Genomic DNA, 12,500 nt, shown 5'->3' with positions numbered 1-12,500 from the left:
ATGGCATACAATGTGAAAGTGACTTTTCATGTACACGAGCGGAAACCGGTTGCGGTTTCTAGTCGCGGATGAAAAATTGCGGCATGCTCTATTTTAGAGCATTTTCCGTGCAGACGGCTTCCATTGAAGTCATTGGTGGCCGTCCGCTCCGGGCCCTTCCACGGTCAACATTGCGCAAACGCTGCGAATCCGTTTAATTGCTTAGCGCTAGAGCTGTGCATGTGCGACGGCTGCCCATCCGCAGTAGAGAAGGAAGGACACGTAAGCAGGGGCACCGGCACGGGCGGAATCCGTGCGAGATTCCCCATGTGGAATCGGTGCGTGCCCGTGTGCAGGAGCCCTTAATGGGACTAAGAAACTTAATTGGCGCTGCATTGATTGCTTAAAAGGACTTCTAAGGCCGCTTTCACGCCTGCGTTGGGGGCAGTTCAGGGTTTCCACCTGTCTGCTCTGTTTTTGGAGGAGAGAAAGGTTGGTTTGGGGAGCAGGAAAGGGGAATCCGCACAGCTGAACAGTTCAGTCTCTGGACGGAAGCGAACAGCGCTGGATGGACCCCGTTGACTATAATGGGGTCCGTTTTCCACTTAGCTGCCTGGCTTTTGGACGTAAGAAAAAAAAACTGCGTTCAGCGCTTTTTCTTCCGGTGTTTTGAGTAAGAAACGGCTCAGTTCAGAAGTCCAACAGACAGCTCCATTCTCACTGAAGTGGGTAGGCTTGGTATTACAGGCAAAGATGCCACTCGCTTCAATGGAAACTTGGGCTGTAATACTAGGCCTGGCCACTACTGTGGGAATGGAGCTGTCTGTTTCCTGCAAAAAAACTGCTCTGTGCACAAGTGAAAATGGTTAATCAGGACCCTGCTGATCTACTATTGATGGCCTACGGATGGGCCATCAATAGTTTACAACTAGTCAACCCCTGTAAAGTCCTAACTTTCTAACCATGGCCTTCGTGCACATGGCAGTATGAGTCTCTACAACCTCAGAGTCGTACAAAGCAGCAATGTTGCATTTATAGGCTTCTATAGGCCCCTGCTACCCCTTGCTGTGCCTTCCACTGACATTGGCCTACTCCATGTATTACAGAGGTATATGTCCAACATACACGCTTCGCCCTCCCTCTAATCCCTACTACAGAGCCACGTTTGAGCCTCTGTGCTGCCGTAAAACCACTTTTGCGCTCACCCAAGACTTTCAGTTGGACTTACAAGACCCGCCCAGGGAGCGCTCTCCTGTGTTTAGTGACCTTCTTGTCTATCTTTGACATCTCAAAACTTTTGTTTATCTCTGTTTTCTTGCTATTGTCCATTGACAATATTGACACCCCCCCCCCCCCCCTGCTGTGCAGAACTCTGACCTCCTTTGTGTGTAGGTTAAGCTGGCCATACATTGTAGATGACTTGCTTCCTGATCTCAGACACACACACTGGGATAATTAATGGGGTTGTGGAGGCCTTTTAGTTTTGTTGACCTAGCCTTGGAATAAGTCATCTGATCTACGGGGTCAACCACCCAGGATCCCTGCCAAGGAGAGCTGGAAGCAGATAGTCTTGCCGCTTCAGGCGCGGCTTCCATTGACTTCAATGCCTGTAACAAACCAGACCACTGAAACATGAATCGAATGGCCTCTACGCCTGAAGTTCCCAACCAAGGTTTACAGCGCTATTTACTTGATGGCAGATTGGTGGGGGTCTCGAGAGATGGAACCAGCCTATCTGAGGACCGGTCATGAGTAGTAAAAGTCCCAGACAACCCTTTAACCAATCATAGGCTTTTGGTCCATAGGGTTCGAGTCTCAAGTCAGAGGTATATACTCCCAATGTGTGTAGACCTCCGATGGGTCCGAGTCTGACGTGTGCCACTCTATATCTACAGGCCTATGTCTGCCATAGGGTCCCACTGCAAAAATGGCTTCTGTTGCCAAGATAAGTGGAATTACGGGGATATTGGGGAATTCGAATTCCTCTTCTGTACCCTTGATGTATACCGGGAACGACACGGACTTGGTGTCATAAGAGTGATTTCTAGGCCGGTGACATTCTGTTGAATGCTCAGTGTCTCGGTAACTTGCCTTCCAGCTCAGGCTGCCGCTCTGCCTTTCTATCACATACCGAGTTCACTGACTACTTAGATACATTTTGCTAATGGCTAGAGATGACCTAGATTTTAGATTTTCTGCATTTTTTTCCCTTTTTAGTGATTATCAGTTGTATTAACCAATAAGTAAGTCTTCGGGGAGAGATTTGGCTACTTCTGCTTATTTCAGAATGAATGGACCTTTCTGAGGACTACTTCTGTTATAGAATGGGTGAAGGTGCGCTTACTTGATAGTCTCCCATTCACAGTCAGCATGATGGATTTTATCATGCCCAATCCCTTGTTTTCTTGTCATACAAGCCATTGCCAGAGGGGCCTGATGGGGGTTATTCTTTTATGCCAAGCATACATTTGGCCGACGGTTAAAAGTTGTTGTACCAGAATTTCAAGTTGGGGAAGAACTTGCTGATCGGTGGTCTCACTGCTGAAACCACCTCCAATCTCGACAAGGGGACTACCTCTGCTCTCCTGTCACTGCCAGGGTCGCTTCTTCCCCTTTCAAAGTCACTCTGAATGTAGTGCTGGTCACACGAGTAGCCGGCGCTGCATTCATTTTAATGGGGCTAATGGAAATACCCGAGCGGGTGCCATCCGAATGGAACGCTAGTGAACTTGCAAGAAAGTGCCTCATTCAGTCTTCTCCTCACTATGCAGGGTGCAGTAACCCCACAGTGAGGAGGATGGGGGGCCCCCATTCTTGTGATTGGTGGGTCTCACCATTGAGACCCACCAATCAGCAGCTTATCCCCTATACTGTGCGCTGGCCCCATTGAAAGCAATGGGAGAATGCAGGAATCCTCTGTTGTGGCTGGGACAGGCGCAGCAAAAGGACCCATGCAGTGATGTGAGGCCGTTTCACATGACAACGCCTCACATTCACAGGGCTTTCAGATGAATGGCAAGGGCAATATCGGGCTGTGATTCACTGCCCATATCACCTTCGCCCGGGTGAAGTTGGCCTAAGTCAAACTTTCGACTCCTCTGTCTTTGCACACCCCGACTCCTGGCTCTTCCATCCTCCTTTCCCTGCAGACAAAGACACCGTATATCGGCTCGGCGTGAAAACCCAGCCGATATACGGTCGTCTGAAATAGCCCGTGGGCTGGATTCACACGAACGTATATTGGCTCGGTTTTCACACTGAGCCGATATATGTCGTCCTCATCTGCAGGGGGGGGAGGATGGAAGAGCCAGGAGCAGGAACTGAGCTCCCGCCCCCTCTCCACTATTTGCACGGGCGCTGCACACATACTCCATCTTTGCACGGGCGCTGCATACAGTTTCATTGTGCAAAATAACTGAGTTTTTAAAAAAAGTTATTTCTAGTTTGAGGCTATCTTCACACGGGGCGAGTGCGATATCCGGCTGTGAAACTCCTAGCACGCTGTGCGATGCTTTTGCCTATCCCATTGAAAGCAATGGACGATGCGAGGGCGCGGCGAAAGATAGCATGAAAAAACGCTCACTTCGGTAACCATTCGCAATTAAGGCGATGTATCGCAGGAATCCGACCCATTCGTGTGAGCCCGGCCCAAGTATTTAGTTTTCAGGTCTGATTGTATCGGGTCTAGAGCAGGGAAGAGTTTTGCAACAATTTGCGCCACTTTGTATCTGTTTTGTACTCGAAGTCTCTGGAGTTGTAGGAACGTCTGTGAAGCGTTGTGAAGTAGGGCCGGCGTGTCACTGGAAGCAGAAACCTTTGCAGAGATGGTAGAAGCAGAATTAAACTGTCGTCTCACAGAGGAAATCTGCAATTTCCTTCATGCTAAGCAAGCTGATGTAAGTAATCCTTATTGTAGCTCATATCCTCTTCCTACAGCGGAGGGCAGGTAAGGGCGACGGAAGCCCCTCTGACAGCCCATCCAGCTGGACATTTGTAGATGGGTTTCCCACCAAGCACACTTATTACAACATAGGTGATTAATGTTTGACCACTGGGATGTCGCCAATCACTCGGACTTGGGTCCTGAGTCCCCCTGTTCCTTGACACCACACACAACTGCATAAGGCCGGTTTCACACGGCCAAAAAAATCGTGCAAGTTTTGTGCGGTTTGAGACGCACGAATATGAACCCCATTCTTTTGAATGGGGTCATACACATGAGCGATGTTTTCCCTTATGGCACCCCAATCTCCCTACGTGTGCTCGCATCACAGCCCTGTTGTTCTCAAGAGGGCTGGTGGCAGCAGCGCCGGTTTAATTGAAATCAATGGGAGAACTGTGGGGCTGCGACAGTTACCCCGGAGGGTGTCTTCATCCCCACAGTGATGTAAGGCTGTTTCCATAGAAAAGCGCTGTGCTTCCACATGGTGGAAAGTGCGGTATCGGGCCGTGAATCTTACCACTGTGAAGGAGCCCTTAGGCTAGTTTTACATGGCTGAGAAATTCACGCTAAATTTCTGCGTTGCGAGGCGCACAACTATGAACCCACTTTTTGTAATGGAGTCATCCACATGAGCGTTTTGTCCCTTTCCTGCATGGCACCGTGATGCTATCTCTTTGCCATATTGCCCATTGCTTTCAACAGGGTCGGCGGCAGCAGCTCCAGCCCCATTGAGAACAATGAGAACTCTGCGATCCCCTGCCGGGGCTGTGACAGCTGATGCAGGGGGATTCCTTCAGCCCCGCAGGGATGCAAGGCTGTTTCTACGTGGAAACTCCTCACATCCACCGGTTTCCCACGGATTGCGAGGGCAATGTCAGGCCGTGGTTCACAAAAAGCGTAATCAGCAGCGGAACGGTTCACTGCGCTAATGTGTGCTCGGAAAGAGACTGAAACCAATGGAAACCAGGTCAGTCCAAAGTTCGCACCTTTTGGGATGGGGTTGGACTCATTTAAAGTGAATCTCGATACAGTTTGAGTATTCCAATGGAGTGGCATCCGGGAGGCCGGTGACTCTGCGTACAGCACTACCTGTATTGTGGATGACCGCGGAGGCTCGCTGGCGGTCATGCGCAGTACAAGGTTTATTTTGTTTGTATTTGTTGTGCCGTCACCTAGTGGTGATGCGGGTATCTGCAGCCCGTACGTAATTCAAATCCACTGGTGCGATACCGGGCTTATGCCGACAGGCTCAGGCGCATCCCGTTCATGTGCATTGGCAAGCTCTGTTTCTCGTTTGGGAAATGGACAGAAATAGGACACACCGTGGTTTTCCACGCTTCACGGTCTAAAGCTGGCTTCATACGGACAATGTAAAAAATGCTCGATTTTCGCTTTTTTTGCGTGATCGCGTGAAAATGCAGAATTATGCATGTTATGCTTTTCAATGGTTTCCTTCACATTTGCGATGTTTTCACTCGTGGTGTTGCGAGGGGGGGGAAAAAGTCCTATCCCTCTGTGTTTTGGGATGGCGTGTTTTTTTTTTTTTGTTTTTTTTCTTTTTTCTTTTTTTTTCTCAATCACCCAGGTTTCCCTGTAGAACCTCCTTTTTATTGCAACGCACAAACTTGCAATTTTCATTTGATGCGTTAACATTGGAAGGTCCTATTGACTTTCACGTGAAAAAAAATCACAAAGCGGCAGCAATGTTTTAGCTAAAAAAAATCGTGGGAGCAAAGCCGTGATTTTACTGCGCTTTTTCTTGTGGCGATAACATCGCCCGTGTGAAACCACCCTAATAATAAGGCCTTGTGCTTTCCATGCTATTACACGGACAGCTCAGAGCCCTACAATCCGCTAATGAGCACCTAGACTAGTGGATAATTAACTAGGAAAGGATTATTACCCGGGCAGGCGGTGGGTATTTGTAGCTCTGGTTGAAGAGTTCAGCATTCCTTCTAGGTGTTCTCTGATCCTTGTGTAGACGAGTCCAGAGGGACGGCGCAGCTCCAGTGGAGTCTGACTCTATCCTGCCCGTTACATTGTATCTGACTGTCCTGTTCCTCCTTCTCTATACCAGATTCCGCTTTCCAGTTCTTTGTGGCTCTGACTATACTGGAAGACCCCCGCCTCTGTGCCTGCAGACCCCCCTAGATTGACCTTGGGCCTTGTTTTTGTACAGTCTTGGCTTGCTTTAGGATTGCAGCGAGGGGCGTCCTGGGACCTCGTTGGAGGGTTTCTGTAATCGGATCCACATTGTCTGCTTCTACTTAACATTCCAGGATGTTTTACAGCACTTAAACTAAAGTTGGGGGAAAAGTCACGAAAATACTGCAATATTTAAAGGGATTCAGACTTCTTTTTTTCCAATAATGAATTTCTATTCCGCTAATGTAGAACTACACAGAAGGGGGACTTGGACCAAGAGCTTACAGTCCTAGACAAACCCGTCTAATATAACCTCGACCGCCTCGCTGCTTTGTGGATTTGGGGGGCTGCTACAGCCTCACTACCTAGCAGATAACTGAAAATATTACATGACGTCACCAGTATGCAGTCATAGTTTCCAAGATTCGCTTTCAATTGAGGTCCCTTGAGCCTCTCCTATGAGCGTTTGGTCCCTGCGTATTACTCGCACTTTTTGCATGTGTAATACGCAGCGCCAATCTCCCATACGCTCTAACTGTGCCTCTCACACACATGGCGCGAGTAATGTACGTGCAAAAAATAAAATCGTGGAATGTACTATCTTGGCGCATATTACGCATTCATACATGCCAAGGTATTGCATGGGGATTGTCGGCACGCAGAAACGACGCATCTCCTTGCGTGCGAGAGATACACGTGCGGCTCGTTACGCCGGTGTGAGAGGAGCCTTAGAAGAGGCTGTGCTTAGGCTTTTACTCCATGGAATACATTATAATATAGTAGTATAACCCCCTCCCTCCCCGCCTGCAGCCGTCACTCCCTCGTATCGCTGATTCGCTGATGTAACGGTTGTTGGACGTGTACAAAGTATTCTTTTATCCTTCCTTTTTTTTCTTCATTTTTGGTCTGAGCTAACCCAAAGTTTATTCGCCCGTCCTACAAACTTCTGTACATGAGGGATTTGTACAGATAACACCCAATATTAACCTTCACTTTAACGCTATAAGGGCCGGGCTCACGTGAGCGTTATTTCACCACATATTACATTGCTTCTCATTTACCTCACATTAGCATGTTTTTGTTTTTTTTAATTCAATAGAATACGCACGTAAAAAAAAGAACGCAGCGTGTTCTATCCTACCGTGTAAAATAAGGGAGATGGAATAATACCTCCAGCGCCACCTATTGGAAGGCAGCATTCCTTCAAGCCAAAGTCAGACTCTTTATACAAGCCTTGTAACAATGACTGGGAATTAAAAGCAAAGCCAGACTCCATGCACAGACAGCTGTTTCAGGGTATTTGCCCTTCATCAGTGTACAGTAGGAGTCTGGCTTTGCTAGTGAGAGGCCTGGGACGGGGGTGAGAAACGCTATATTTTCTCCTTAGGGAGAGCAACTATATACAGTGAGTGAGGAGACTTCTAAGACGCCCATGGTCCTCTGGGAAATGTGCAAATAAGGGAGATGGAATAATACCTCCACAGTGCCATCTTCCTTATTTGCATATTACCCAGAGGAGCATGAATGGCCTTTTGAGTCTCCACTCACCGTCCAGGTGCTCTCCCTAAGGAGAAAGGATAGCGTTTTGCCATGTATTATGCATGATAAAGCCCGCTTGTTCTCTATGGGCCCGCAAACATGTTATACACATACACCCGTGTGAGCCGGCCTTAATGGTGGAAATATGAATAGCTTAAAATAAGTTGTTTTTAGTACTTCAAGCTTTTTTCCCCATTTACTAAAACTGCTGACCTATGAATATATAAAAACCTTTTTTTTTCCCTCTACTATGTTATAAAATATAATATTTTTGCTTGTTTTTGTTTTAATCAAACATTATTCTCTATTAATACTTTTTTTGTTTTTTTTGCTAACTCAGGGGGAGTTGGAGAAGCTCAACCAGTCCACTGATGACATCAACCGGAGGGAGATCGAGCTGGAGGTATTCCATACTGTATTTATATCTGTCTTAGGCCTGGGGGTAGTAAAGCGGGACTAACAGACATCAGCCATGATGTTATTGCCCAGCTCTCATCCATGTGCGTCCTCGCATATTAGTACTTCCTGTAGTGTGAAATAATATAATAATACTCCCCGGTCCTGTTACTATTGGTCAGCAGTCTTTGAAAATGTAAAGGATTACACTTGAGATTTACTGACTTATTGCTATTACTCTAAGACGGGTGTACGGAAAAACGCTGCGTAGACTGACGTGTGGAGCTGTGATAACAGCGAATGTGATTGCGTATGCCTGTGCATGACCCGGATCTCACGCACGCTGTCATGCGCCGGCTTCCTGCTTTCTTTTTTTTTTTAACTTTCCTTGTCCTAACATGCATATATAACGCCGCATGTACACAATGTGGATGTTTTGCACATTGACTCCATTTACTGTGTATCATGCGAGCGTATATTGCGCACGTAATACTGAATGAAGTTGCGCTGGTGTGGGCGCGGCCTCGGCTGTATGTGAATATCCATCTTTGGTTGATTCCCAAAGCTTGCAGGAAAAACTACACGACTGTGAACTTACAGACCATCTTAAACGGTCAGGTCACTCTCACAGACGGTCAGTAAATTCAAAATTGCAGCGTTTTACCGCAGTTTTTATCGCAGTTTTCGAACACCGGTTCGATAGTGTTTAACGCTGGGTGATAAGATGCGTCAAAAAGCGTGAAATCATAGTAAAATGGAGCAGACAGCAACAATTGAGCGATTTAAAAAAATAAATAAATTTGCGTTCACACTGAACGGTTATCACTCAAACTTGTTCGTTTGCACGGATTTTGAGATGATCGTTACGTGTAAATGGGCCTTTAAACTATAGTGTCCACAGGAGTATCAGGTAGTCTGCGGACAGACGCGCCCCGTCCCATCATAGGTTCAGGCTGCTGCGTTGCCCCACGTGGCCTCCTGCAGCTCCGGTTGTATAGACACCTCTATCACGTCGGTCATACAGTTAATCTCAGTTACAACAAGGGCAAAAGGATTATTAAGTGCAGATACTAAACCACCAGAAAGGGGATTATCGGGTCAATACTGCACCTTCACTGGGGTAAATGAGGTGCAGTAAGGGGGAGTCTAGGGGATCTTTTCATTTGACTAGTCTTATCTATGTTGCTGAAGGCAAGCATATTGCCTCTTGGTTATGCAAATGCGCAAGATCTAACCTACTTCAAGAGGTGGCCATATACCTTAGATATTTGTTGGGCAAACAACGATTTCTCCCAACCCTCCGTGCACTGGCCGGATTGCGCATGCGTTCTTTAACCCTATGGAAACCTTTGTACATGAAAAATTAATACAATCCTATTTTACAAACTCCTTACAGAAAACAATGATGCACTTATCTGTTTTTTTGCTGTGAGGTTTCCTTCGCATACATTTAGAAAGCCTCATACTTTGTTTACAGGCTCTCCTACATTCAAGTTTGTAGGGCGTTCCTAATACGGATATGCTAGTCTCTAACATGAATGTGCATAAGCTCAGATTCCCCTCTCCTCTTATAGAGGCTGTGTAGCACAACCACGCCCACTCAATACTACACAGCTATCTCTCCTCTCTCATTCTCTTTACAGTAGCTGCTGGTTGTTCTCCCTCACTTCTAAGAGCAGAAAATCCACCTGGAATGAATTACAGCCCTCTGTAATAGTAGTTTTCTCTGTCTTCCTGATCTCCTCCACCATTTGCTAGCACTGACCTACAGTGATTCTCAGTGAAGCAGATTATGGGAGAGGGCTGTCAGTCTACATGATGCGGGCTGGAAGAGTCCGGTGTGGCCCACCTCTGTGACTCAGAGCTCATTTTGAAGTCAAACTGTGAAGTCTCTTATTCTGAAACTCTTTCAGAATAAAACCTACGTTGGGGTAATGAGCACCTATCCCGGCGTCATGCTGCCCATGGTGCGGACAACACGAGCCTGCTGATAGGTTCCAAGTGTACTTGTCTCATTACAGGTGCACCGAGGGCTACAAGCAAAACTAAATGATTATAAAGTGTTATACTTTGATTATTACTATAACCTCTCATGGTAGAAGTAGCAAGGGCAGCAAGCAATGAAGAAATGACTTGTGGAGCCAAGGTTTTATTTACTCTTCTGTTGGCCGAAGTGATAATTACCACTGGACCAAGCCCTGCTTTTTTTGGATGGCCCAAAAATTCTGAGCTATTTTTGTTAGCTGGCACCGGTACAAGGCATCTCCGCAACTCCTAAATGTAGTCCGCTTATTAGATTAGCATAATCACCAGTGCAGCAATTGAATGTTAATTAAAGGGGTATTTGCCAGGATGACTTCAATTGATAAAGGGGTCGTAATGACCCAATCCAGTCCATTGCCGCTTGCATGAAGCCCCCAAAACAGCTGATGGCCAGAAAAGCTTCTGCTACATTTTTCGTGTTTTATTGCACAACAACCATTGAAATCAATGGTTGACTCTGCAATGTTTTCCCCCAAAACAGCAGTAGTTCTTTGTGGACCGCTCTTTATGGAAAGCTGAGCCTCTCAAAGTATTCTGATTCGGAGAAGCTCTATTGTAGTATGACATGTAGTAATCGGTGAATTCCCGAAGAGATTGCTGTCATCACAATGGTTTCCAATTCTGTACGCAAATCTTCATGGTGGCAAGGAAATCCTATTCCGATCAGCTGCCTCTTGGTGCCCTCAGCAGAGTATGTACAGCTTTGGCAGTGGCCTATAATTCTTAAAGGGGATGTCAGGTTGGCTAATGCTAGGCCACTCAAAATCCATCCCTGTCCCCCCATATGTTCAGAATATGCCTTCCTCCAGCACATTGTGTACTTCATACAACCCCCAACAAGGCCTGTAAGGTTAGATTCACATCTGCGTTGGAACCTCTGGTCGGAAGTTTTGTCGCAGATTCCGGCTGAAGATACCAGAAGAAAAAGCTGGCAGCGGGGCGGAAAGCAGGTGGACTCTATTATAGTCAATGGGGTCCACTCGGCGCTGTTCGGTTTTGTCCCGAGAGGGATGTGTTCAGCCTTGGGGATTCCCCTTTCCTGCTCTCTGAACAGAATCCCCAGTGTAAGTGTGAAAGTACCCTAATTGATGGCAAATATGTAACAGGGTGCATATTAGAAAGTTGTACTCAATCCTGGATGCCTATGGGGCAAAACTTTTTGTACACTTTTTAACTATGACCAATCCTAGCTCTAGTAAGCAGGTGAAATCACTGTAGGTTTGGAACACTAGTACTTGTACAGTATATTTGTAAATATTTATTTTGACAATCGGGTGTAAAAGATGGTATTTTTAGACTTTTCTGGCAGTCTAGAATAGAACGCAGTAACCAGTGATTATTTTACGAGCCCTGTTATTAGATTATTACACCGATTATTACACCAGAACAGTGTTGCAGTAGAGGGCTGTCGGATGGTGGATATTCCTGAAAGGTTTTTGTAAACAGTTTATAACTTGTTTGTTATTTGTTTCCCCACTTGTGATAAATGAAATGCTTGACTGACTTTTTAAAATATTTTTTGCATGTTCTCCAGTCCTTGTATATTCCTTCAGAGATGTTTCTAAGCTTCTGTCGGCTTTCTTGAAGGGTCATGTAGTGAACAAGTACAAGGTCCAGCCAACCACGCAGGACAAAACCTGATGTGATAGAAAATACTTGTTGTGCCTCCCTGGTACCGCCGCTGGGCATGCTGGGCAACGCTCTGTAATGGGTGAGCAACCCTGGAACAAAGTGTGCCTTTACGGAAAGCTGTTTACAAAGTGATCACTTCTAGCTTCGCTCTTTTTGGATAAGTCAGATAGTTTTAACTCCCCAGAAACTAATCTACCTTTTGTTGGAGCATTTCTGTTGTCTGTTCTTAATGTTGCGGCTGTAAGTGTCCGTTTGGACGAGCTGACTTGCCGTTTGACCGGTATGGGGGCTCGCTCGGGCTGCCTGGTTATGTTGCTGTTTTTGTTTCTTTTTCTTTTCCCTAAGTGGGACAACCCCTTTCAGAGCTTTGTTGGTTGGGTAAGAATTTTGCGCTGTTTTTTTGTGTAATGGGCAGCCACTGGAGGGGCTGATAACGGGTTGGCCTGAAGGTGATGTAAATGGTAGTGGACTGTTTGTCGGTAGGCATATGAGCGTATGAGGTTTAAGGGTTATCAGGCCTTTAAACATTGATGGCCAGTTCTCAGGATAGGCCATCAGTATCTAATTGTTAGGTGTATGCTGCTTAGGTCCTTCATTGTTTACATCTGAGCACGGTCCTGCTCATAGAGCGCCATTTTTTTTATGGTGGCTGTTCTGAGTACTACAAGCTTGTCTCTTTTAAATAAGTTGATTGGTGGGATTTCTGGGGACTTCCACCAATCAAATAATAATGGTCTATCCTAAGGACAGGCTATTAAAAGTGTCTTGTTTTTTTTTTTTTTTTTTTTTCTTCAAAGGCTGGACAACCCCTTTTTTAAAGTGG

The 12,500-nt window shown here is 46.2% G+C and overlaps 1 protein-coding gene across 1 annotated transcript in view; it reads left to right on the top strand.

The window, feature by feature from the left end:
- SH3BP5 (SH3 domain binding protein 5) overlaps positions 1 to 12,500 on the top strand; it is a 51,600-nt gene that overhangs the window by 972 nt on the left and 38,128 nt on the right. Inside the window, exon 2 of the mRNA XM_066585720.1 lies at positions 7,947 to 8,009. Within this exon, the coding sequence (XP_066441817.1) occupies positions 7,947 to 8,009 (63 nt within the window). The remainder of the gene's footprint in view (positions 1 to 7,946; positions 8,010 to 12,500) is intronic.

This window comes from Eleutherodactylus coqui, chromosome 12 (genome assembly GCF_035609145.1).
Source record: "Eleutherodactylus coqui strain aEleCoq1 chromosome 12, aEleCoq1.hap1, whole genome shotgun sequence".
Classification (NCBI taxonomy): Eukaryota; Metazoa; Chordata; class Amphibia; order Anura; family Eleutherodactylidae; genus Eleutherodactylus; species Eleutherodactylus coqui.
This window is presented reverse-complemented; position numbering and strand designations above follow the sequence as displayed.